The sequence below is a fragment of the Hippocampus comes genome, unplaced genomic scaffold, assembly GCF_001891065.2.
Source record: "Hippocampus comes isolate QL1 unplaced genomic scaffold, H_comes_QL1_v1.1 scaffold261, whole genome shotgun sequence".
NCBI classification, from domain to species: Eukaryota; Metazoa; Chordata; class Actinopteri; order Syngnathiformes; family Syngnathidae; genus Hippocampus; species Hippocampus comes.
The window spans coordinates 1991245-2018877 of NW_017805824.1; the positions used below are offsets into that span (position 1 = coordinate 1991245).

General features: G+C 41.1%; 1 protein-coding gene across 1 annotated transcript; it reads left to right on the top strand.

Annotated features, from left to right (window-relative positions):
* Window positions 1-218: 218 nt before the first annotated feature.
* On the top strand, window positions 219-27303 carry usp47 (ubiquitin specific peptidase 47). The gene is made up of 28 exons (XM_019886818.1): window positions 219-263; window positions 8466-8660; window positions 10700-10816; window positions 11178-11331; window positions 11415-11511; window positions 11903-12048; window positions 12150-12229; window positions 13854-14003; window positions 14100-14195; window positions 14296-14448; window positions 14619-14777; window positions 16177-16308; window positions 16468-16544; window positions 16651-16706; window positions 17451-17563; window positions 17663-17764; window positions 17841-18048; window positions 18865-18980; window positions 20501-20620; window positions 20748-21546; window positions 22971-23146; window positions 23222-23302; window positions 23379-23494; window positions 23559-23677; window positions 24639-24769; window positions 24910-24957; window positions 25039-25169; window positions 26042-27303. The coding sequence occupies exons 1-28, from the start codon at window positions 219-221 to the stop codon at window positions 26214-26216; spliced, it is 4092 nt and encodes a 1363-aa protein (XP_019742377.1). The 3' UTR covers window positions 26217-27303.
* Window positions 27304-27633: the final 330 nt, after the last annotated feature.

The window sequence follows — 27633 nt, forward strand, 5'->3', positions numbered from 1 at the left end:
ACCGGCCATTTTTCTCAATAGCGCTGCTGACGCTTTGGGGAGTGGAAAAGCGCTTCATACCACTTTGATAAACTTACAAGTTCGGACAAGTGTGACTCGGCTCTACAGGCTTGGGAAAAGTCAAAACAACAGGACGTTAACCATGCTGCAGCTGACGTGTGCAAAGTTCTTTCGCTGACATCCTTGTCCAGGTTCGGCTTGTCTAAAGTGTCGCACAAATGGAAATGGTGCCCAGCGAGGAGAACCAGTTCGTATGCAAAGAGGTGAGTCGATCCAAGACCCAGCCCGGATCGCATAATTAACTTGTCATCCTTAACTTTACGCCGAGAATGCAAAAATACATGCGTGTGATGTGAACGCTTTAAGGTGTTAAAAGGAGGTTGGTTGTTGTTTTGAGGCTAACTTAGCTGCTAGCTGTTAGCCTCTCAACATGACTTGGACGGCCTATCGTGACATGGCTAACTTAACATTGGCGTTAGCAGCACAACACTGAAGACAAAGTAAGTTCGTGTAACTAAACGGCAGCTTTAGTGTCATTTCAATGCCTAAAATAAGTACAGCACTGTGTAATAGCCACGACGATATTCACAAATACTGTTCATCAATTTACAAGTCGCAGTAGCTCGCTGATTAGCTTATGTCGTGTGATAAGTTCAAACATTGGCAACATAATTACTTTCCTAATCGTTAGAAGCGTTACATCCAAATTGAAAAAGTGCAATTCGGTACTTTTAAAACGGCGCAGAATCTCTTATTGTCATGTTGCGGCTTGTTTTGAGATTAAGTTTTCGCAATGTGTTCGCCAAGGTGTGTCAGATGAACAAGACAGGCTCATTTTGGAGAAATGACAGCAGTCCTCTTCAGGATATAACACCCAGACGTGATCTGGAATGCGTTTTGCTCGATCAAAGTATCTCCCAAAGCGATTCTGCAGCCTCGATTGAGGGCGATCAGCTGTTCTTTAGCCAGACGTGGGCTAAAATATTCTGAAGAGTACTGTTACTCCTGGAAAATAAATTACTCAAGTGAAAGTTAAAAGTAGTCCTCCATATAATTACCGAACAAAAGAGAAGAAGAATCTACAACTTTCCAAAAAAAAAAAGAAAGCTATATGTAGAAGACAGTGTCAGCAGTCCTCATAAATTGTGTGCTTGCGTGTGAGGGGGGAATACTCACGTATGGAGTAAGCGGTAAGGGACTTCTGATTTACTTATGTAGAATCAGATTGTGAATGTCAAATAGACAGAAATAGGAATATGAAACTTCCGATATTGCCCAACAGTATCACTTTGACCAAAACAGTAATTATAGTCGTCCATCTCTATATTATGATTTACTTTTTGTGGGTTCAGTGCATCTTGAATTTAAACTTTTTTATTATGTTACAGTACAGTTCGCTGCTGTGATACCTGCCCCTCAAATGCATTTGTTTCTGATACAGGGTGTGCGTGATTTACGGTATTGAAATATTACAATAAATCCTTGTGTCTCTACTTCAAAGATTTTAGAGCTGGTTGTTAAGTAACCGAAGGGTAGGTTGTTCGAATCCCGATCTGTCTGAGTTATGTGTCATTGTGTACTTGGGCAAAACACTTCACCCGCCTCCAGTGACACTCACCCTCGTTTACAGCTAGGTGTTAATGTTTGGTTGTGTTGTTAGAGGGGCCGTAGGCACATACTGTACTGGCAGCCCCGTTTCCGTCAACCTGCCACAGGGTAGCTGTGGTAAACTATGTTGTGCAGCCACTGCCAGAGCGTGAATGTGTGAGTGTATGAACAATGTATACACTGTGAACCGTCTTTGAGTGTCCAAAACAGTGGCATGAAAAATGGATGCATTATTATTATTAAGTCTTGATTCTGCAAATCAGTGGCCAGGATTGAGTCACATCACTCTGGCAGCAGCCAAGGCAACACAACATTTTTTCAAATATGGATGAGTCCACATCCCAAGCATGGAAATGATTTGGCGGTTTGGTCCAAAAAACATTGTCAGATGTGTTTGAAAACGGTCGCTGTGGAAAACAATTTGCTGACACTTCTGTCGCGCTACAAAACATTTGAAGGATGGTGACTTTGCGACTCCATAAGCGCCACTACCGCTAAAGAAAAGAATCTGAGCAACACACTCATGACACTCTCGCCAAGTTGAGCAACACGCACGACCCCATCGACAAAGCAAGCAAACGTTGGTGAGACATCACTCACGCCGCCATCACTTTCAATGACGCGAGCATGTAAATATCGTCGATGGCAGGTTTGAAACACATCTGAAACACAAAAAAAATTAATGTGAATACAAATGTTAATAAACACTAATTAGAATGAAACAAATCAGGGTTAAGATGTCTTATCAACTGCCCTTGTAGTAATCTTTAATAATTGTAAAGTGACTATATGGGTACCTTGGCACCTTGTATATAAAACCTCACATAATAAACACAAATGTATGTATGTATATTTCTGTATTAATTTTAGAAATATCTCATGCACGCTCTTTTTTTCTTAATGCAATGCCTGAGTATCAGTTGGGAATCTTTATTGGCAAATATTTAAAACCAAGGACTCGGATTTGGACTCGTGTGATAAAAAAGCGTGGTCCGGACATCCCTAGTGTAAGGTCAACATTAAGTGAAAGTGAGGTGATGGGCGTTCTGCTGCTTGCGACTGCGAGTCTTCCATGCTTTTGTTTCTGCCATGCATGACATACATTGCACGCATTAAAATTGCTGCTTCTGTGTCGAGCCACAGAAACTGTATGTGAATGTGTAACTTCTTGGCTCTGTTTAATATTTGAAATGGAGTCAAACGTCACTAGTTGTTTTGGTTGGATTGTCACGTGACAGCACACGTGGCTCAAGTCGCGCTGATGAACCAAATAAAAGTACAGAGCCGAATTCAGCTCCCCGTGACGGAATAAAAGTAGCGTTTCTTCCAAACAAAAATACTCAACGGAATAAAGTACCAGTATATTGCATTGAAACTTCTCAGACAAGTAATTGTAACTGGGTAAATGTAGCTGCTTACTACCTAATTCTGTCCTTAGCCTTGTTTATTCTGCTGTATTTGACTTCTTTCTATTGTTTGCATCCATGTTTGCAGACAGTATACAAATTACAGCACTTAGTTTCAACTAAGGTATTAGAACTGAAGAAAAACAGTCCAGTTGGCTTTGTCTTACTCCATTCATAAGAGTACTGCTCATCTTCATAATACTGTAGTAGAGTGATAGCTTGACTTACAAGGGAATAATTTGCGAGGTTTAAAGGTATAGGCTGTTGCTCAGGCTTTTTTTTTTTTTGCTTTGACTTGTGATAAAATATTTGAGATACAAACGATAGATGGTGGCAGCGAACACAACTCATTTCACAACTCACAGTTTGGTGGACAGTGAACAATTCTTCAAAGAGATGCTTCATACTGTTTATTGTGACTTAAAATTAAACTTTATTCTCACACAAAACATAACTTAAGAAAATGTCGTGTATTTAAAATAACCACGTAATTGCCTTCGGAAAGTCTGCTAGCTTTATTCTCACCAGGCAAATGCAGTAGATGGCCTAATGAATCGCATCAGTTGCGGTTTCTAACCCTTTTAGCAATTGATATTTGAATGCAAATGGTGCAGCAATACATGTAGACAGACATATGGAATTACAATACTCACCGGCATATAGTTTTTATGCTTAATTTGCGTTTGAAGAAAGAGCGTTGAATCAAATATAATGCCGAGATTATTTTGCTGAATCACTTTGGGTAATAGTACATTTATCGAGGATGAGAGTAGTGTCCTTGATAAGGTGCCGATGCCAAGCAGGGCCAATTATCATAATCTCCTTTTGATCGGGTTTAAGAAGCAAAACATGAAGTCATCCATTGTTTAATCACAGCAAGACACGTCTTGTGATTACAGCCACTGCGGGGGTTAGTTATAGCTAACGTTAGGTAGCAATGCCATTGTATCAAATACGTATTTTGTCTTATTTTTATTGAGGCTGCTTATTCTTGAAAGATAATTAGTTTTGGTTAAAATAAGTGCTTCTTACCATGCCTGATGGAAGACGTCGAGTTTAGTCTTACGCCATTTGCGCTCAAGCTTCCTCCATAAATTGTTTGTGTGCACGCATTTCATCTGTAAACCATGGACTAAGCCTCTTTGGGATGAGTTTTCAGTCTTAATGTTGCAACCACGTCGAGTGCATTTAACAGAACCGCATTGAAATAGTTTGTGAGATTCTCAATCGAACCCTTATAAGAAGAAAAGGATGCAGCTGCCAGAGGCAGTAGCTCAGAGAGGGCACTCGTGGTTGGAGCTAAGATTGCGGCTGCTATAGCTTTGATGGTGGTCACGAGGATGGCCTTAAACTAAGACCTCAAATTTTACTAAGTAATGGTCAGATATAGCAGTCGCATACAGTAGTACCATCACATTTGAGGTTGATAACCCCCGGGTAAGTACCGAATCTTCCGTGTTACCATTTTTATGGGTCTCTTCGTCTATTATCTGCGTGAAACCAAAAGTATCTATTGTCTGAAACGCCACGGTAAGTGGTTCCGACGGGAGATTCATATGTATATTAAACTCACCCATTATTATTATATTATCTCCGTGAGTCACCAAGCCAGCCACTAATTCAGAAAATTAATCTAAAAAGCCAGAGTTAAACCCAGGAGGATGAAAAATCCCTGAAAGATAAAACAGCAACAAAGCTGTGGATCTCATAACAAAAGCTTCAAAAGGTTTTTTTTCTTCAATATTTATAATTTGACAAAGCTATGTTTGATTTATGCACAGGATTAGGCACAAAACAACTTGCAGAAAACATAAACAATCTATTTGGATTTTTTTCTTTGAAATTTTAACCCAATGGAAACCTGAGACCTGTGTCTTGCTCTGATGTCTGATGCAATTTAAACAGCAGTAGAATGACGTTACTACAAATGGAACGTGACCAGCCAACCTCAGATTTTGCAATGTGTCCCACGTGCAGGTCCAAAACTGTTATTGGGGTTATTTCTCTTTAGATATATGAATGTAGAGTGACTGTACTGTTGTTTTCATTGAATTTTCTGCTATCATTGGCAAATGTCAACGAGAATATGTCTGTGCCCAAGTATTATTCACTTTCATTGTGTAGTTTGGTTGCTTTTCTGTATTTTTAGCATTTAGCTCCATTTTTTTTCAATTATCGTTTATTGCTATGCCTGTTAATATTCTTTGCTGCCTTTTGAATGAGACAGTTGTAATTAAAAAAAAAAAGTTGGTTTGTGCTGCGTCGCTGTGTGTGTGTGTGTGTGTGTGTGTGTGTGTGTGTGTGTGTGTGTGTGTGTGTGTGTGTGTGTGTGTGTGTGTGTGTGTGTGTGTGTGTCATGTTGACACCCAGTGATTATATCCATGGCAAAAATAACCTTTAATCTCGTAATACACTTGTGTGTTGTCAGCTGCAGTGCCCTTTATAGAACACGGCGCTCGTATTGTGCCACGATTACGATACGTATTTTGCAAAATCATGAAAGAGGTGAAGATCAATCCCGTTACTACTTCGAGTCACTTTTTTTTTTTCTGCATATATGAGTCTCGTATGCACCAGTCTGACTTCACATGCTTTGTATAAGTCATCCATGTTTATGTTTCATATTATTAGGGTAGGTTTTGGAGTTGCAGACAGTCATTTTGAGGAGATGAAGAGGATTACTAAGGTAGCCTTGCCTTGCGTGTGCAGTGCTTTGAACTCTGGTCCTCAGCATGTTGGTAGCTAGTCGTATGTGGCATGTGGACAGTAATAGTTTGCATTAGGACTTAGAGAGTTTGAAACGAATAGACATACATTAAAAGACCAATTCTCTAGTTGCAGCACACTATTCCTGGTTTCTTGATATTATTACTTTAAAATTCGAATTCAATATGGACTAAGGTTTTGGGGCACACCTTTGGAAGGAGAACAGAGATTGAGTCATTCCCGCAGAAGAGAGGAAGCTGTTCAAGTTGCAAGGGCTCAACCAAGCCCATAGTAATTTCCATTTTCACATCCTGTTGGTGTAATTGCCGCTTGTCCACATATTAAGACTTCAGTTGTTCTACTCTCAAGCCAAACTTACGACACTACTCAAGACATTTCTTTTAAGCATTTGCATTTTTACTTGACTATTTTGGAATGTAAGTTGATTCCTTTGAGCAAAGTTCTTGGATTAAATGTGTAGGAAAGCACTCGCTTCACTTAGTCTTGAGCCTCTTGGGTAGCAGTTCAACAAATTTGCAACCAAACAGAGATGGAACTTTTCCATGACACCTGAGCTCTAATATTAGAAAATATTTCCTGCAGAAACACTTGCGTAGTGGCCTCTACATTCCACCCATGTGTGCCATCTTCATCCTACTCTAGTGTGAGCAAACAGGATGCTCGCGAATGATGTGAGCTGTGCATCATGATGGCGTCACTTCCTGTAGCTCCTCTTTACCACCTTGCTTGAACATGATAGTCTGAGACGAGAGGGTTGGTGGCCAAAGTATTTCCTCTACTTTTTAAACAAAGCTTCAATCAATGTTCAATGTTTAAAAAAAACATTCCTTTTTTGTACTTGTACCATTTGCATCTTGCCCAGTTCGATATTTGAGAATGTAAACAGAATTGAATGTGGATGTGAAGTTCTCTCAATTGGTGACATTTTTGTACCACCGCCATCTGAATAGTTTGACACCCTGAATGTATGTGCTTGTGCTTTTGTATGTGGCGGTTGATTAGTTTCCAGTAAACGTATGCATACTGCTGCAAAGGCCAAGAGAAATATTTTCCAGTGTTTCTGCTGGATTTAACTGTATAAATCAAGTAATTTAAGTCATTTAGGGTTAAATGTAACTTCCTCCTCAAATGAAATGACATTCTGTCCATCTTTGTCATCTTTCATCTACCAGGAGTTTCTGATTTTTTTTCTTTCTTTTTTCGCCATGTGGACTGTGGTTCTTAAAACATGACATCATAACCCATATTTTAAAGGCTTTGGACAATCAATATTTTGGAGTCGATCACTGAGTTTAAAAAGACCGAAATCTGCTCAGAGGATGGATCAATCTATTGAAAGAACTTGTTAACTGTACAGTCAATCCTCACTATTTACGGGGATTAGGACTGGCTCAGCCCATGAATAGCCAAAATTCCCATACAACTGACATCCCCTGAAATGCATTTGAAAAAAATGAATAACAATTTAACCCCAAAGAATTCTCCTAAAAAAGAAATTTCTTAAGTAGAAAATTTTGTGAGTAGAGACGCATTTTCCATGTAAATGCCCTAATCCGTTCCAAGCCCCCCCCAAATTCAGGCATAAATGTTTTCTAGAGCATAAAAATGCATCAAAATATGGAAGAAATACATGTTACAAATTCAATTATTACACAATAAATGAGGGTTGTGCATAATGTAAAAAGCAAAGAATAGAGTAAATTATAAAAATGGTGGTCATTTAACTTTTAACTGCGTCTTCATGGTTTGTTGCCCTCTGTAGTTCATGTTTTCTCTCAGAAGTGGTTTTGCCTGGCCTTTTGCAAAGAATTGAGCAAATGACGTCTGCTTTTGTTGTCTTTTGTTGGCTTTTAACAATCCTTAGAAAATATCCAAGGCAAACATCAGCAGAGTGAGTGATCACTCGACTGGTGAACACTTTTTCTGTAGATTCACATTTATGTAAAACTATCGGAACACCTCATGGCCCAAGAGGCGAATGACGAAGACGCTGCATAAACACACATCTATCGGCACACAGACACATATGGTAGAGGTCCTTCTTAGCCAATGGGATGCCAGGATGATGTTCGGGAATAGCCAATGGCAGAGTAGCTATAAGTATGTTGCGTTCAGGAAACTCGGAGCTTCGAGTAGTAACCCATCCTGTATTTTTAGCTTTTGTATCTTGAAATTTCTTTCGTAACTAGAGGCAATATTTTCCTGTTGAGGCGTTTCGTAACTGTGTGTGTGTGTGTGTGTGTGTGTGTGTGTGTGTGTGTGTGTGTGCGCGCGCGCGTGTGTGCGAACGAGAATGCACTTGCTGTAATGTCTTATCGATTGTGCGTAAAGTGTGAAATGTCTGCACAAGCAATCTAGCCCATCAGATCTGTGTAAAGTCTAATATTTTAGACCTCTGGAAAACCTCAGCAATCACAAGTAACATGCAAACGGAGAGTGAAGTCAAATACTCCAAACTTGAAAACTGTCATCTCCGTGCCAAGGGCTCATTTGAATCTGGCTGGAAAACCTGCTGCATGTTTTTCAGAAATGTCGCTCAACTTGTATTAAGTGTGATCTGTAACACAGCATGGCATGAGGTGTGTTCTGTCTCATGTTGAATAAGCATTGCGCAATAAATAAAGTTCAAACTTTCCGCAGCTTTTAACAGAGTATAAACACAGGATATAAAATTAGGACCGACCATTTAGTCACGCTGACGGTCTTCCCATTGTGTTGTTGCAGATCCAAGAAGCCGCAGAGGAGCCCAGAGTGCTGTGTATAATCCAGGACATCACCTGTGCCAAGACGGTCAATGCGAGGTTGACCTTCAAACTGCCAGCGTCCACCGCCCTCTCCAAACTCTATGAAGATGTTGCCCACAAAGCAGGATATGTCAATGGCTCCTTTGAATTGGCCTGGGGAAACACCCAAGACATGGTTGGGGAATTCTCCTAACTCCACACCATCCAATTAAAGCGATTTCTGTTGTTGTTTAAAAGTCCGATTTACTGCAACATGGTCTTGTGACATCTGTTCCCTTGAGGCTGTGCTGTATCTGAACTTTGGGAAGGCTGATAGTAATGTAATGTTTGAAAATAACACATGGCCGAAAATTTTTATTCAATAGTGGATTTGAACATACCATTGTTCACGTGTACAAAGTCAACGAAAGTTTTGCCCACTGTGATTGCTTGTGTTTGCTGATGTCGAATCATACAGAAGGAGGGCAGTCTGTGCTCTTTTGTGTACATACTGGCCCCTTTTCTTAAAGGAGCCCAAGCTAATCCTGCTGTTGACCCACGCCAAAGCCTTAGGTTCTGTGCCTGTTGTTATCTCACTGAGTAGGTCAGTGGATTAAGCTGCGCTATGTTTCCACTGCAGCTCTCTCTGCTTGCTCATCCCCAGCACAGCCATTGGGAAGAAAGTGTGTGTGTGTTGGCTCTTTTAAGTTTAGTACGGAACAGAGTGATGCTATCAGGATTTCGGAAACAGGAGAACTCAAAATAACGGAACATGACATCACAGTACCTAAAACCTGTATGTCACTGAGCGGCGAAAGTTTTCAAGCGTGTGCGCACATAGCCAATGTTTATTTATTGTCACAGTTCGTTCAATGTTGCAAACAGTGGCAAAGACGTTGGCCTGAACATGTTCAAATTTTCGGTGTCATGAGAAAAATGAAAAACTGTTCAGACTGTTACCGTACGTCTTTGCGACCTTGAATGACCAAAGAAACATTTGCTTCTTGCACACACACTCGCAAACCTGTGTCGCTGAGTGAGATACGGCCCTAAAGGCTCAGGTATCGCCCAATCACGGCTCACCAGTTTTCTGGCTTTGGATTTTGCTGTTAATTTCATATTCCACAAACCCAATATTAATCAGAATACCGTGTTTAGACTTGTGGGACCGCATAGAACATGTTATTGTAAAGTAGGGATGTTACAATCAAGGTTTGAAGTTGCCGATCCCGATACCTATCATCCATAAGTGTGATCGGCCGATACCTATAGCGATCACCTGGATTCGGTGTAAAATTTTCAATTTTAGAGCTACACATGTATTTTTCTGAAGTAAATGATTAATCAGTTGATTTGTTTTTCCATTTAATTGATTAGTCAGATTTAAAAACATATTTATGACATTTCTATCCCTTTATTATTAAAAATAAGACATTGCGAAGAAGTCTGATTTGACGTCATGTCATATGGTCTGCTACACCGTAAATACCTGGATTTAAAAAAAAAAATAAAGTCCAGACAGCAACTGCCGCCCAATCAGAATCTCTTTCTCGTTTCCCAGAGTGCATTGCGTGGCGTAATACACCTAATGAATAAAGTTATGAGGACGTTAATCCTTGTCATATGTGTTTCTGCTGCCAATAGTTGAATGTGTATGATATATTAAATGCTAACATTTGTAACTGTTTTTATTCTTTTAATTTTAAGAAACACTTGACGTTGTGTGTGAAATAGTGACATCCATGTTAATTCAATACCAATGGCGATACAATGTGCATTGCTTGTTAAGAAAAATAATGGCATATAAAACCCGAACCTCTTTACTTATTTCATTAATGATACATGTAAGCAATTCTCATCGTAAAGAAACCATCCAGGGAGAAATATGTCACTCCCTTAGCAGAACGATCATAAATACTGGGTAATCGATTGGAGCATCCCTATTTGTGATCTGACTTGACTTCCCCTATACAGTTACAAGTTAATAATTTTTATAGAGCAGCAGCTGCTTGTTGTGATTGACATATGATCCGATTAGTCGATTAATTGCGACTACTATCGGTGATTACTCAACTAGCAAAATAATGATTTGTGACAGACCTACCCACCTTTTGGCATTTACTCACAACAATAAATATTATGGAATAAAACCCCGTGCAGTGAAAAAAACAAAACAACATTTTAGCTAGTGTCAAAGACTGACATTTGAATATTCCTCCCCTGTTGTACATCCAGACACCCTTAGAGCACAGCGGAGAAGTGTCGCTTCTGGATTCTGGGTTTGAGCCTGGTGGTAAGAGGAATTTCCTTCAGCTAACAGACAAAGATGGAGAACAACCACAAGTGGCTTCGGTGAGTGGTGCATAGATAATTAAACAAAATGCTTATGCTTGGCTCTTCGGTTTGCTCGTGAGTTTAAAGGCTGGACTTGGGAGCAATGGAAGTTTGTCGTGTGGTTTCATGAGTCTTTGATGACTCAGGATTAATGTGATGGGTACATCAGGTAGAAAGAGAGGTGAACAACATAATACAACCATCATGCCCAGTGTTTACTGTGTATACCTGGAGGGCGAGTGTTTTGATCAGTGCTTGTCATTGGATCAGGTTCAGAAGTTGTGTTTTGGCAGAATGTTAATGGAGAACTCACAAGAGATTGTGTTTTTAACATATTACAAAAATGTAAGTTTGTTTCGCTGTATGGCCTTGCATTTAGGATGAGTCAGGGGCAGCAGATAGCAGTGGGCTGGATGATGGCTCCCAGGAGCGATTTATTGGGCCCCTTCCCAGAGACGGTACCGTTGGCTGCAGTGGCGACTGCCGTAGCCCCTCTTACTCTTACACCTCCATCCTCAACAAATCTGAGACGGGTGAGTTGTTTTCACCTGGAAAATGTGTCATGTTTTTGTACAACCTCTGCTGTCTTCTTAGTTCGCTCTCTCCACCACTCTAGGTTACGTGGGTTTGGTCAACCAAGCAATGACCTGTTATTTGAACAGTCTCTTACAAACACTGTTCATGACCCCGGAGTTCAGAAATGCACTGTACAAGTAAGTTAAGATATGCAGTGAGCCCGTTTATCACAAGTGATACGGTTCCAGGTTACACAATAAGTGGAATGAGTGAAAATCCATAATATAGAGAGACTGTGGTCACTTATTTTTTTCATAGTTTTACTCCATACACACTTTTACAACACATTTGAACTTGTTAACACAAACACATTGTACACTTAAATTTGAAGCCCAAAAAAAGCATACTGTATAGAAAACAATGTCCACGTTGTCTTCGTACATGCATGTGTCCTAAGTAGGCGGTGCCTCTTGACGTGGCGTGAATGATGAATCAAGATTATCACGGGGGAATACTGTATTCAGGCCATATGAAGAGTTTGCTTTTTCAGTGAACTTTCAAAACATCTGCAATTGTTGCCCACTTCAGCTGGGAGTTTGAGGAATCTGAAGAGGACCCAGTCACAAGCATTCCCTACCAGCTGCAAAGACTGTTTGTTCTTCTCCAGACAAGCAAGAAACGTGCCATAGAGACCACCGATGTGACGCGCAGCTTTGGATGGGACAGTAGTGAAGGTGAATTTTTCAACCTCTCCCATGGCTAGAATAATGCTGTTTGAGGGGGAAACGTCACATGTCATGCCATTTATCCTTTTTTAATTTTTATTTTATCCCAGCTTGGCAACAACATGATGTGCAAGAACTTTGCAGGGTCATGTTCGATGCCCTGGAGCAAAAGTGGAAGCAGACCGAACAGGTGGGAGGAAGCACAAACAAAAAATCAGCTCCACATCACAAACAAAACAAAAGGCTTTTTGTGAGTAAAGGGAAATTGCAAGTAGGATTTAACACTTTTTTTTAAGATCATGGACTGGGCAGGATTGCGAACACTTCGGCCTCTGTCTGTGCAGACCACATGCCTGCACATGAGAGAAATAAGCATGTGATTGCCCATCATTGAAAGTAATGCAACTTACTAAATATCCTGTGGGAGATTTTTTTTTCTGACCCTGCCGATTACAAATGAGACAAGATATATACTTGCACAAGAAATATGACTTAGGGTTGTCTCAGCATGGATACTCTCCAAAGTTGCATGGAAATGTCAATTCAATGTTGTAAACAGTTGCAAAGATGTTCGTCATGCATTCCCAAATCGTAATGTTTGCAAACGTTTGTTCTTTTTGCCATCAAATTTTGAACATGTTCAGGGTTTCTTTGGGACAAGAACAACTGTTTGAGACCATGAAAATTTTTGGCCAACGTCTTTGCAACCGTTTGTGACCTTGAACGAACTCTTTGCAATCGTTTGTGACCTTGAACGAACCCTGACGATGAAAACAACAAACAAGCCTTGCTAGCAGCGCACACACTTAAAAACGCTAGTGAGATACAGCCTTAAAATAAAACACTCTTCTCCACCTTTTAAACCAGCTTTAAAAAATAGCCTTAAAAGCAGCAACCGTAGCCTTGGCCTTGCACTACTCACTCAAGTGTCAGTTTGTTTAAATTGAGATGCATTTTAGATTAACTTTTGAAATCTGTTGTTTCAACTCCATTCTAAAGCAGCACGGTGATGTCATTGTCAATGATGAGCAAGAAAACCTTTCTTGTCTGTTCTAAACACCATAATGAACTAAATGGGGAAAAAATACAATAAAAATAAAATTTCCTTAGCTGCAGTTTGGATACAGTCATTGTTCTGCTTGTATTTGCATGATGAGTACAGCATGTATGTGGTCATTGAATATTAACAAATAAGTGTGAAACAAATAGGCCAACACAGAGAGGGTTTTGGAGTCAAAAGTATTTGTTTGACAAAGGTGAATTGTAAGAAAATTACTCTGCATGCAATTGGGGACAACATCACCCACATTATTGTTTTCATTCACAAGGGGTAGGACTAGATAAGTTGTATACTTCTTCCTACACCTTTGAACATATAACTGTGATGATGTTTGTATACATTTTAAATGTTTTGCTTTTGATGTTCAGGAAATAATATTGTACTTCACATCTCCATCTCAGTTGCTGTTACATTATATGGCAGCTGCTGTGGCTGGTGGTGCCAATTTTTGCCAAACAAGCGAACCAGAGATATTACCACACCTTGTGTAAAATTGAAGAATGGTGAAAGAATTCTTCTAAACTTGGTACACCAGTGAAATGCAAAAATGCCACGCTGACATCTAACAACACTACAGGATTAATGGAAGAGTTGCTTCCGTGTGACTGTTCCTGTCATGGGCCAAACGCATGGCGTTTAGAATCTATGAAAAGTCAAGGGCTTTTATATCATGACTGTCTCTTCAAATTCTTTGCGAGTTGGCCTTTCCCCATGAATCATGTCAGTGAAGGCCTTGCTGCGTGACTTTCTTCAGGCTGACCTGATCAATCAGCTGTACCAAGGAAAGCTCAAAGATTACGTACGCTGTCTGGAGTGTGGATACGAGAGCTGGAGGATTGATACTTACCTGGATATCCCTCTTGTAATAAGACCCTTCGGGGCCAGTCAGGCCTATGGCAGTGTGGTATGTTTTCCTCTACATTCCCAATTTCACATAATGGTCTCACAGGGGTGCTCATTTGAATACATTTTAAACCCGAATTTGATTTTGGTGCTCCAGGAGGAGGCATTGCAGGCTTTCATTCAGCCGGAAACTCTAGATGGGCCCAACCAATACTTCTGCGAACGCTGCAAAAAGAAATGTGATGCCCGGAAGGTGAGCTCACTGTGAATGAGTTTGCACAATCTGTATGCAGAATGCAGAAGAGCCACTCTGAGAATTCATTTATTCCTCACCCGTACCTATTTCGTTACAGGGTTTGAGGTTTCTGCATTTTCCTTACCTGCTGACGCTGCAGCTGAAGCGATTTGATTTTGACTATACCACTATGCATCGCATCAAGCTCAATGACAGCATGACTTTCCCAGAGGAACTTGACATGAGTCCATTCATTGACGTCGAGGATGAGGTGAGAGCAGGATTGGTAGGAACGCACATGTGGATGATTCACAGGCCGTAACCTATTTTTGTAACAAGCACTGATTTTTCTCACGTCAATCATGATTAGTAGAGTTGAGCACTTGGCCACGTTTCAATTAAAATCTTTTCTATTGTGGTCTGTTTAAATGACATCTGTAGAAGTCGCCTCAGACAGAAAGCTGCACCGATAGTGGAGCAGAGAATGAAGGCAGTTGCCACAGTGACCAGATGAGCAACGATTTCTCCACTGACGATTGTGTGGATGAAGGCATTTGCCTGGACAGCACTGCCAGCGCAGAGAGGGTGTTGAAACCAAAGGTATTTGCTTGACAAATGTAAATTGTTGTAAGAAAATGACGCTAGATGCATTTGAGGACAAAGCGTGCCCAAGACCATTGTTTTCATTTGAAACGTTTTGGTTTTAAGGAGAATTCGTTTCTACTAGGGATGCACCGAAACCACTTTTTTTCCAGATTCAAAAGCGGTACAGGTACTGAAATTTGAGTACTCGCTGATACCTGGTGATGCCATTACATCTTATAATTTGGATTTCCCAAAAAAAAAAACAAAAAGAGAAAAAAGTTCAATCATCATGGCATAAGTTTCACTCAAATGTAATACTTCTTATGCACGATCAAATATTGTTCAAAAACTAACGTATTGAACATAGGAGGGCTCTACATTAACTTCTGGACTGGCATCACTGGTGCTGGTCGCATCAACACAGAGTAGGTTGCCCCAACCCCTCCTTTTTTCTTTTTTTTTTAAACCGACTGATAATTTTATTTCTATCCAGAGGGCACCAGAATACAGAATTGGAGCACCTTCGCTGTAGTGGCATTAAAATTTTCACCGGTAGCGGCATTAAAATTTTCCAGCGCGCTTGCGCCACTGGATTAAATTGTTACGAGCACACAGTGGAAAAAAAAAAACTCAGGCATTTGCGAGCACAATGGTCACACTTTCGAGCCCTGCATAAAATCAATTTCACTCAAATAGAGCATTTCTTATACACAGCATAATCGTATTCCACTGAAGTGGGAGGTAACCTTGGCCTCCAAGCGGGCATTGTCATGCACACATGCAGATAATGCGTCGAAAGAACACCATGCTAGCTGCAATCATATAATTCATGTCTTTTCGGAGAGTAGAAAGAATATATGTATCTGAGTATTATTTTATCATCTTTCTGTCTGTTGCTGCACAATTTGTGTGCAACTACTTGTTCTTAAAAGGGTTGTACTACTATTTTTTTAGCCAGTGTGGGTGTAACATTAAGCTAGCAGACTTTTGCAAGACAAATCCATGTGTTTTCTTAAGTGTACAAAGTGTCATTATCTTGATGATGTTAGTTTTACTGTAAATTTTAACTGGGAGTGTCAATAAATTGCCTGAGCAAGCACACATTCACTCTTTGAAGAACTGTTTGCTCTGCCAAACTGCACAGGACAAAATAGTAGACCGAGTAAAGAGACCTATCCTATCAGCGCATCGATAGTATTTATTATTTTACTCAATTTCACCCTTAAGGCATAATTACATGATGGGATGTGAGCCATGAATTGTGCAGTCAAACACTGCGGTTAGCGATAGTTGTATTACACAAAAGCAAACTACAAGAATATATTTTTTTCCTTTTTATCATACTTGCTCAATGCAGTCATTATTGCTCATTGCTCTTGTCTGAGCAAAAACATTTTCCAACACTTTTTGTCAGAGTTTGCCGAGCTTTGAGCTGTTCTCCGTCATGGTCCATTCGGGAAGTGCCGCGGGTGGGCACTACTACGCCTGCATTAAATCCTTCACTGATGGCCAGTGGTACAGTTTCAATGACCAGCATGTCAGCAAGGTCAGTATCAACAACTGGCAGCTCTCGCATACTCAGGATGAAGAGGAGAGCTTCATTGTCACAAGTTCAAATGTCCTTTGTGTTCTTTTTCTCAACAAGTTATCATCAGCACTGTCTTATCTCTTTATTCCTTGTTGATGAATTTTACTTTTTGGATAGATCACCCCAGAGGATATCAGAAAGACTTACGGGGGGTCCTCAGGGAGCAGAGGATATTATTCCAGTGCCTTTGCAAGGTTGGTTTTGTATATTTTTGCTAGCGTGCTTTAGTTTTTATTCTGTACACCTGCACACGAAATGGGTAGGAATTTCCTTAATATGCACGTTTTTTTTCTCCAACAGCTCTACGAATGCTTATATGCTGATTTATAGATTGAAAGATCCCTCAAGGAATGCAAGTAAGAAATGTTTTAGTTTACAGTGATTTATGTTAGCAGTGAAATGTGTTAACCATTTACTTGCATACAGTAACAGTAACGAGGTTTCAAGCAAAACTAAATGCTAGTCTATCATTAAATGAGATGTCAGAGAAGCAATTGGGGTTGAACATTTAGTATCACAATGTGATAAAATGCAAAATAATGAATACAGCTTGTCACGCAACTCACCGTGAGCATTCACATGAGAGCAGTGTGTCAGGTGAATCGAGAAATGCTAACTTTTCTCACCCTTCAAGCAAAATCACCTTTGAGTGCAGTCAGGCTATTGGAATAAAAGTGAAAAAGAAGTCACCAGAGCAAAGCTGTTGTTATTCAGTCCATATGAAAAGAAAACCGTAAAGAACTAATGTAGTTACACCCACACTTTCACTAAGGTATGTGGCTGAAGAGTGAAGATTGCTTTTATTGTTAGTACATGTGTCTGTCAGACTGGTGTGGCTTAAATGATTGATGATGAAACAAAGTCACAATATTGGGGTGTAACTTATACTTAGATTTTCCCTCATTAAAACATAGAAGCATTGTTTCCACTGCTCTCTATTTCTGATCTTCGAGGCTTGGTGTCTAAATTCTTGAATGAAGCTTCCAGCCTATAACTTGTAGTCTCGTCTGAAATGCATCAACTATAGTCTAATGTGCTGTGATAATGCCAGTGGTCGTCATTGCCTTTGAATCATTGCTATACGTGTCTCCTGTCTGAAGAGTATTTAGCTGTGGATGACTTCCCAGAGCACTTAAAGAGTTTGGTTGAAAAGGAAAAAGAGTCGGAAGAGCAGGAGAAGAGACAGCGAGAAATCGAGCGAAACACTTGCAAGGTGAACAAACGGATCCACCGGCTTGATTCAATAACTGCTCTTCTGTCTGCATATAACTTCTGTATTTGTTTTATCGATCACTCGTATTCTTTACTTTAGATCAAGCTTTTCTGCATGCACCCTTCGAAGACGATGGTCGAGAGCAAGCTGGAGGTGCACAAGGACAAAACTCTTACGGAAGCAACAGAAATGGCCTACAAGGTTTGTTTGTGGATACAGTCCTTGAAATGCACAAGGTGATGAAATCAGATCAACCTGATCATGTATTGAATTTCAGCTGATGGAGCTGGAGGAAACGGTCCCCTTGGACTGCTGTCGCCTGGTGAAGTATGATGAGTTCCACGAGTACCTGGAGCGCTCCTACGAGGGCGAAGAGGACACGCCCATGGGCCTTCTCCTCGGAGGGGTCAAGTCCTCTTACATGTTCGACTTGCTGCTGGAGACCCGCCGGCCAGAACAAACGTTCCTGCCTTACAAACCTGGAGGTGAGGAGCCTGGTACTACCGACACACTATCTTTCAAAGGTTTTGGGTTGCTGAGACGATTTCATGTTTTTCGTGAGGGGGGCAGGGGAGACCACACCGTTGTATATAAATATGCAATACTGTTCAGAAATTGTAGAGCTGCGTAGAAGTGTCCTTATTTATGTTTTAAAAAAAGAAACGCACCGTTTTCTTTTGTTTTGTTTTTTTGCCACATTAACATTGTCTAGCCCAGTGGTTCTCAACTCTTGTCACCCTGGCATTTCCCTATTGTTGCAAAGTCTTGACCCACTTTTTGTAGAGGTTATGAACAACACCGAAGAACGTATTGTTTAAAAATACCCCTTGAAAGCAAATATCCACCGTTCTTTGATTTTAAACATCACTACACTGTGGTTGATTTATTTATTTATTTATTTTTTTTTAAATGAAGCTCTGCCTGCTATTCATATTCACATGATGCCATCTCAAAAAGCCACAAATGCATGCTGGAATATGTGTTGGAGTCCGATGAAACCAAGTCCTGGTTATGGGTCTTCATAATGGTGAAAAAATATTTATAAATGATTTGTTGGTCTTGGGCCATCTTTTTATGTCATTAAAATGCAGGTGTTTGAACAAGGGTATATCGACTTTTTATATCCACTGTATACTCGTGCTCTTTTTTTCCCCCAAATTCTTAGTGACTTCAAACTTTTGAACTGTAGTGTATTCAAATAATTGTGCACAGAAAATATGACCATGGCACAGTACCTAAAGAGAATTGCATTTTGCTTGTCCCCTGTTTCCATGTGTGCATGGGGTGCTGTTTTACCACAGAGGTGATGGTGAAGGTTCATGTTGTGGATCTGAGAACCGAAACAGTCGCCCCTCCCATCAGTGTTCGGGCTTACCTGAACCAGACCATCACTGAATTCAAGCAACTTATTGCACAGGTTCACTTTTCTTCTCTATTGCTTCTGTCCTAGGGTTGAAACAAGTAATTGAATAAGTAGAATAATTTGATTACCGTATTTTCATGACCATACGGCACACTGTATTAAAAGGCGTAGTGTCAGTTTCAGGTGCTATTTCTGTATTTAACACATACACAAGGCGCATTGTATTATTGGACGCAGGCATGGTAAAACATAACGCTCGCTTAAAAAATATGCTAGCATGCATGCATGCAGGCGTATGTTTTTAAAAAGGCAGCGGGAGCAAAATTGAGTTCGCTTGCATGACAAAAGCACCATCTATTAGTCGATCTTGAATTCTCTCATGGCTGCTCGTATCCCATGTTCCTCCACCTAACTGATAGCTTGCAGTTTAAACTGTGCTTTGTAAGCGTGTCTCTTCATAGGTGCCATTTTTGGGATGGTATTTTGCACAATGCACGTACCGGCAACATTTACACCTACTGGGGGCATAGCTTTAGCGTCCTGTTTAACGTCCGCATGCTGTCCTCAGTTATGTCCACCTTTCCTCTATATAAGCAACGTGTCTGCACAGCATCATTCAGTCAAGCGGACCCCTCATTGAAGTCACACAACAGCATTAACAGGTTCTGGAACTCGGTGCATACACAAGGCGACCCACATTATTAGGCGCCCTGTCCATTTTGGAAAAAAATTAAGACTTTTATGTGCGTCTTATGGTTTTGAAAATACGGTGCAAAAAAATCTCTGCATTGATGCTTCGATGCTTTACTTTTATACATGGATTATTGTCTCTGTATAGTCACCCACCACTCCATGTAGAAATTAGTTGGTGTGCGGGCAGCGAGCCAGCTGCAAAGATAACATAATAGAATGTCCAAAGTTTGGGATCATTTCACACTTAAAAAAAAAGATAAAGTGCGATGTGTGTCAAAGCAGAATTGACTTATGTACAACTACAGCATGTCTCCAATCAACAACAAAAGGTAGCAATGTAAACTTATTTAGTGTAGCCTACCTCTGCTAGTTGGAGTCAATTCAGAACAAGTGGTTAAGCATAGACACTGACAGTGTACTTTGAATCACTGTCTTAAGCAAATGGTAACAAAATAAACATGCAATAGGCACATGCATACACATGCTGCTACGGCCACAGCGGAACTCCATGCATTTAACTAACATGCAGACTGACTTAGTTAACAGCCAGCCAGTAACAGCAAATTCTACACGTTCATTCTCTGACTCCCATATCACTCAACAGGCCAGGCCGCACCTTTATAAAGCCTCAAACGCTCAAATTGACAGATTTTATAGTTTGGAATGTGAGGATGGTGACCCCAAGTGAAGAACAGTAGTACCTGCACATCATGTGCATATTTTAAAATGAATTTTCAATTTTTATTTGATTAAACGATGAGATAATGGGTAGAATGGTCAATTCTAAAACTATGCAGCCCTAGTCTAATCAGAGCCCAAAAGTGTTCCCTGAAACAAACAGATTTCTGACAGTTATAAACCTCTTATGTATTTCCCTTCAGGCTACAAGTCTCTCAGCAGAAACAATGCGCGTTGTTCTGGAGCGTTGCTACAATGACCTGCGGCTCCTCTATGTTCCAAACAAGACACTGAAAGCGGAAGGTTTCTTCAGAAGTAACAAAGTCTGTATACTCAGTTAAATTCTGGCTTATAAGATAACATTATGTTATGGGTTTTTTTTTCATTTTGGAAAAGAAAACCTGGATTCCAAATCTCTCACCCTATCTATTACTTTGTGTTTTCTGTTAGATTTTTGTGGAGAGTTCAGAGTCTGCTGATCATCAGGTCGCATTCACTGACTCGCTGCTGTGGAGGCTTTTGGATCGCCACGGGAATACTATTCGACTACTCGTCTTGCTACCTGAACAGTCTCCTGGCACTTTGGGCAGCAGAACTATTTGCCAAAAGCTTGGCAGTGACTCGGATGTGCCCTTTGAAGGGTCAAAAGGCAACAGGAAATCAGTGGAGGCTATCCTTGAGGAGAGCACAGAGAAGTTAAAGAACCTGTCTCTGCAACAGCAGCAAAGATCCAGCACCGGCGACAGCCAGAAAAGCTCTGACACCAGTTACTTTGAACATATCGAATCCCTGAGCCAAGAGGTGGACTCAAATTCACCCTGCGTAGCCGCAGACAACAGAGACCTCGAAAACCGGATCGGGGGCACCCCCGGGTGCAGGGTCAGTGCCCCATCTGACCCAGAAAACCACTTTGCCTGCGAGGAGCGCTCAGACTCTGAGGTAAACAATGACCGCAGCACCAGCTCAGTGGACAGCGACATCCTGAGCTCGAGTCACAGTAGTGACACGCTGTGCAATGCAGACAATGGTCCAATCCAGCTGGCCAATGGCTTGGACTCGCACAGCATCACTAGTAGCCGTCGCTCCAAAGCCCACGAGGGCAAGAAAGAGACCTGGGACACCGCGGAGGAAGACTCAGGGACGGACAGCGAGTATGACGACAACGGGAAGGCTAAATCGGAAGCCCGGTTCTTGTACTTCAGGACAGAACCTTATTTCCAGGATGACTCGGCCTGCAATTCACAAAAATGTATGAACTCTCTATTCATGATTAAGTTAAAAGAAACTATTCTGTTCAAGTAGTCATCTTTCTTATTTCTTCTTGAATAATTGCCCCCACTCCCCTTCCCCACAAAAAAGCTTTATAATTGCGAAAAAATGCCACAAGATGGTGGCAAAGAGCTACTTTAGTCTAAATGAAGCTCCTTGATTTACTTCAACATAGTTCCTTGGCACAGAGATGGCCCAGACATGAAGCACAAACATCTATGTTAAACGTGCTTTCTATATTTGATTCCGTTCAGTTGATTAGAAGCTGTGCAGTGTCTGATGCCTAGTAACCAATTTAGTCTGTGCATGCTTCATTGATAGGTCCACAGGTTGGTCGTAAACTTGGGGAAAAAAGTTTGGTCCCTTATCTGACATCATTACTGAGGGCAAATAGGTAGTTAGGAATGATCTTTTCAGTTTTATCTGTTGTCACTGTGAAATTGCTTTGCTCTCTTTATGAAGTTATAAAGCAAGGTAACAATCCTAAATGAAAGGAAATACTACACTACCTATAAGACAACATGAAAATGTCTTCAACGACTGTGTAATATTGCTGATTCTGAGCAGACAAAGAGAGTCACGATACACATTTAGCTGTCATTCAGACGTATTTGAAGCCTATAGCATTTGACAGCATGGGCTTTGCAGTTTTTGTAAGCATATGATTCTCCTTCTCAGGGCTTGCCTATTCACATTGGAGCATCGCTGCAAAATTGCCATCTGGCAAGATTTTTTTTTCTGTCCCCAATTGCTATTTGCAGTAGTTTGAGGAATGTGTCTGAAGTGTCGGTGGTCGTGTTTCTGATTCATCAAATAAGACAAAGGGTCAACCCAGCCCAGTGTCATTGCACACCAAACATCCAGCTCTGGAGAGTCTTATTTATGCTTACTAGTTTCTGCTGGGCGTCATTTTCTTCAAATTTGACCCTTACGTCCTGATCAGAGAGATGAAAGCTAGGCTTGTCGCTGAACTACTAGTTTTCCAAGCACTGACAGGTGTTTTGGGCATGGTGGAGGAGTGATTCACATATTTCCACACAACAATCTTCCACTTGAAGCCTTTGACAACCTGATGGGGAAAGTTTCATCGCCTTCGAAGAGCTGAATCAAATGTTCATTGATGGTGCGATGCGGTGCAGCCCTCTGGATAGACTTTCGCTCAGTTTATGCAAATGCCTGCTCTTAGTAGTTAAGCCATTTCATCAATGGTGGTGGTAGCACAGCTTCCACTGCGTGGTTTGTCAAACTGCAAAGCCTCAGCTGTCAAATGCTGATGGCTTCGCTTCTGAAACGAAATTTAAAAAAAGGAAGTTTACAATGGATTTTTGGATACTCTGGACAACACTTTGTGTTTTCGGGAGAAGAGCCAGCCCGTGTTGAGTTGTTTCCTGTGCTGTTCCACAGGTTTAGTGGTTCATGTGGACAAGAGGATAACGTTGGCAGCTTTCAAACACAATCTGGAGCCGTATGTCGGCGTCACCTCGGCCCAGTTTAAAGTGTTTCGGGTTTACGCCAACAACCAGGAATTTGAGAGTGTACGGCTCAACGAAACACTGTCGTCATTCTCTGACGACAACAAGGTCAGGATCCATTTGCAGAATTGATTGCACTCAGTTGCATTCCATTAACGCGTTGAACTGTATTGCATCCTTCAGATAACCATTCGACTTGGGAGAGCCCTGAAAAAGGGTGAATACCGAGTAAAAGTGTATCAACTGCTAGTAAATGAACAAGAGGTGAGAATTACAACAAAAAAAATGCTGTTGCAAGCGAGTAGAGCTCTAATTATTGTCTCTCGCGTGTGTCATATAGCCCTGCAAGTTTCTTGTCGACACGGTGTTTGCAAAGGGGATGACTGTCAGACAGTCGAAAGAGGAGCTGCTGCCTGTCTTGAAAGAGCAGTGCAAGCTTGACCTCAGCATTGACCGGTAAGCCTGACATGTATGAGGAGATGTACACGCATACCTAACAAATGTATTGTTTCATGTTCAGGGTGCGTCTCAGGAAAAAGACATGGAAGAATCCGGGTACAGTATTTCTGGACTACCATGTTTATGAAGAAGACATCAGCATCTCCTCCAACTGGGAGGTTTTCCTGGAAATCCTCACTGGTAATTTTTTTTTTCACGATTTGCACTATTTGCGTCACCGCACAGAGTGACTCAACTGTCCAGCCACATTTTTTTTCCACCAGTGGCTCACAGTCGGCCACTGGTTTTGCTCCAATTCACGACTTGAATCGCCGGTGACCAAAGTTAAAATTCTCTGTCACTGAAATGCATCCAGTCCCCTCCAATAGTATTGGAACGGCACGGTCAATTCCTTTGTTTTTGTTGTATACAGAAAACATCTCGGTTTCAGGTCAAACGATAAATATGAGAAAACAATTCTGAATTCCAACGTTTGTTTCATTGCATTTACAACTAAATGTTAAACAACTCAGGATAGAGCACCTTTTGTTTGAACCCACCCACTTTTGAAATGAGCAAAAATATTGGAACAGTTGCCTGATGCTTTGGAGTTACCTTTCAGATGGATTAGATAGTGCTTGTTTTTGGCTTTGCAGGGTTGGTGCTGGGTCATGAAACCCCAATGTGGATAAACAGTATAAAAATCCCACAACTACATTTGAGTTTAGTTAGCCATGACATCACAATGTGCTGCTTGTTTCGCCGCGGTCCTGCTGCACAACAGCTCATGTATGCCGACGGCAGAGACATTGTAGCCCCGGTAACACAAAACTGCTTTAGCACTCTTTTTTTTTTTCCGGGTTGTGGGTGCAGGGAACTTAGTCTGCCGTGTAGTCCTTCATTGGAAACTGGTACAATATTCACGTTTTCACCCGTGCTAACTCGCTAATGCCCGCTAGCATGCTGCCGCTGGAAAAAGTACTTAAGAGTGACTTGCTATTTGAGTTGAGTTTACCATAACCATTTGCGTGCCAGTCTTGGTAATATATAAACAACTACTGCACAGCACTCTACAACCTGGTGTTTGCTAGGAAGCCAATGTGAAGAATCTCATAAAGTTGCAGCAAAAGCGCTGTGAAGTGCCCTTTGAACATTTTTTCAGAACACGAGAAGATGAAGTCCATGTCGCAGCTGGCTGTCCTGACCCGCAGGTGGAGCCCGTCCACCATGAAACTGGGTACCTTCCAGGAAGTGATTCTGGAGAGCAGCAATGTTGAGGAACTCAAGGAGAAGGTACTGTTTGTCCTGCTGCTAAATTCATTTGACTCACTGATTCTCGCACATTTTGGATTGTTGCGACCATCCTACTTCATGTAAATGTCTAACATAGGTTTTTGTGTTTTTTTTTTTGTTTTGTTTTTTTGTCATTGCAGCTCAGTGAAATTAGTGATATTCATCTTGATAAGCTGGAGTTTGCAAAGGTTTGTGAGATGCTTCCTCCGAAACCCCGTTCTCTCTTGGCCTGTTTTGTTACCGAGGTTCTTTGCGTGCGCTGTCTGCAGGGTCGAGGAACGTTTCCCTGTGACATTTCTGTGCTGGAGATCCATCAGGATTTGGATTGGAACCCCAAGGTGTCGGCATTAAACATGTGGCCCCTGTACATCTGTGATGATGGGGCCGTAGTCTTCTACAGGTAGGAGCTCTGAACAAGAAGGAATGACACTTTTCACATCAATGCTCAAGTTAATTAGATTACATGTGGAGATCATTCCAGATTTGGAGGAAAATCTAGGACCCAAAATTTGGGAGAAACAGACCATTTGCATTTGGGCTTGTAAGTTTAGTCACCATGGCAGAATTTTTGTTAAATGTGTAAAATACTTCAAAGAAAACATAAGTGATCAGGGAAAAAAAAAGATTTATTTTAAATGGGATTGAAACCAAACTAATAAGGAATCTCCAAATAACACAATCAGTTAATTAAAATATAGAAAAAAACCCCACAAAATGAGATAATCCCCATTCAGTCATCCGTCATATTTTCACCAAAATGTGCAAGTATAATCAGCACAAAAAAAACACTCAATCATCAATGTACACTTTCATTTGGATATTTTATGTCATATAAACACCGTATTATGAAAAAAATCAAAATCATTATTGAATAGCTGATGAATAGCTGCTAGGCTAACTGTCAAGTACAAATTGGCTCAGTAATAAAAAAGAAAAACCTTTCTCGACTATCCTCTAGTTAGCTGAAAAGGTTTTAGTGTGAGCGTCGCGTATCTGTTAAGAGGCACAACTTAAGAGTGTTAATTAATTTTCTTGATATTATGTTTATGATAAAACAAAATGTTAAGAATTGCAAGGAAAAAAGTTCAACAAAATTTTACTAACAAAAACTTATGCTATATTTGACATCCGAGTCTGTTAAAGAGAATAGGCTGTTTCAGGGGGTAATTTAAAAAAACATTTGGGAATCACTTTTGCTACAGTTATATTTTCTCTCAGGATAACTGTAATTATCTGCATGCATTATTTGGAATTTCTTGGGCGTGCCTGCAGAGATAGCACCGAGGAACTAATGGAGCTATCAGAAGATGAGCGCAGTGAACTCATGAAGAAGGAAAGCAGCCGCCTGCTCAAGACTGGACATCGGGTCATCTACTCGCCGCGAAAAGAGAAGGCCCTCAAGATCTACCTAGATGGGGGTCCGGCCAAGGATCCAGGGCAAGACTGAGTCCCGCATCCTCTCCCTGTGTCATTGGGATCTTCCGGACACTCTCTGGGACTCAATGTAGGTGAGCGGTCCGAAAAAGACTTGAACATCGAGCGACGTTGTGAGGTTGAAATGCTCTCTCACCCTCCACTCTGAGCTGGGAAACCCCATTGTGCACTGTTAGGTTGTGTTGTACTGTCAAGTTTAAAGGGAATCCGAGACGCTATTTCTGACATGGAAAATGAATCAAACACTGTTTAGACGAATGGGCGTAAAGCTCTGGAGATGCTCAAGCTTTGAGCGTATTCAGTCGGTCTTCTTCTGCTTGTTCGGTCCGTCTCGATTGTACCGCTTCTTCGGTGATTGTTACGTGCTCACAGCTCTGCTTATCATCTTCCATTGCTCACCTACCTTTGAATTCTATCCAAGCCAGCCTAGGTGACACCAAAAATGAATTCTCTCGGTGATGCACGTTTCCACCTCTCAGTTGATCTGCAAGCTCTCGGAAGTGAAGCATCATGACGTTGAATGCCGCTCGACTGCGGGAATGGTGTTGAGTCACAGGTTTGCTCTTCAGCTGAGCTTTTTCGCACGTCATCACCTGCACCAGATTTCGTCCGATTGCGCTCTGCAGTTCTCCGCGTGGGAAAAATCCAGTAAAGATGATCATCATAACTGTCTTGTTTTTGTAAATTGTTTTCCTCCGATTATAATCATGCGTGGCAACTATACGCGCACACGTCTGCCTACCTGTTGTCTTTCTTAATGTTTCCTGGATTTCTTTTTCTTATCCCTTGCGTGCGACATACTGAGAGAGGATGGGAGCTCCCTCATTGGGATTTTTCAGCCGAGGGCATGAGGTGGAGATGGCGCTTAAACCCACTGCTACTTGATTGATGGACACCAGAGGGTGGAGAAAGTTCACCAGGCCGCCTGTGTCACGGCCTGCTGAGCTTCTGATGCTGCCACCAGCTGTTCACTGTAAAAATGAAAATTCTTTTGGTTTTTTGTTTCCTCTGTTGGTGTTTCTTTTCTTTTGAGATTCAAATCCTGTGTGAAAATAGTTTGAGAACATTTTAGAATTTAATTAAAATGCTTTATTTCATAACCTCAGTTTTTCTTTCTCAAAACGAGACAACTTCCAACTTTATGCTAGAACTGCCTCACACCAAGCGTCACAGCTGAAAGCGACCAGTGTACACGGGATCAGTGACTAGTTTTCATGAGTCGCTAATCATCGGTCATTGCTTTTGCTGTGATTTAAAACTTGAATTGCTGCTCAACAGTGTTGCACAATCACATCATTTCATGTGAGCTTTCACAACCATAATTTACGGTGCCTTATCTGTAGCTGATCTGTGAATGAGAAAGCGCGACGTGGAGCGTCTGTCTCGGAAATACTCAAGTACAGTAACTGTATGGAACCAACAGCATCTAA

Bases quoted from the DNA above. Each gene is read 5' to 3' on its own strand.
- usp47 (XM_019886818.1), top strand. From the start codon at position 219: ATGGAAATGGTGCCCAGCGAGGAGAACCAGTTCGTATGCAAAGAG. The intron at 12,049-12,149 runs GTGAATTTTTCA...ATTTTATCCCAG, and splicing joins TGGATGGGACAGTAGTGAAG to CTTGGCAACAACATGATGTG. The intron at 16,545-16,650 runs GTTGGTTTTGTA...TTTCTCCAACAG, and splicing joins TATTCCAGTGCCTTTGCAAG to CTCTACGAATGCTTATATGC.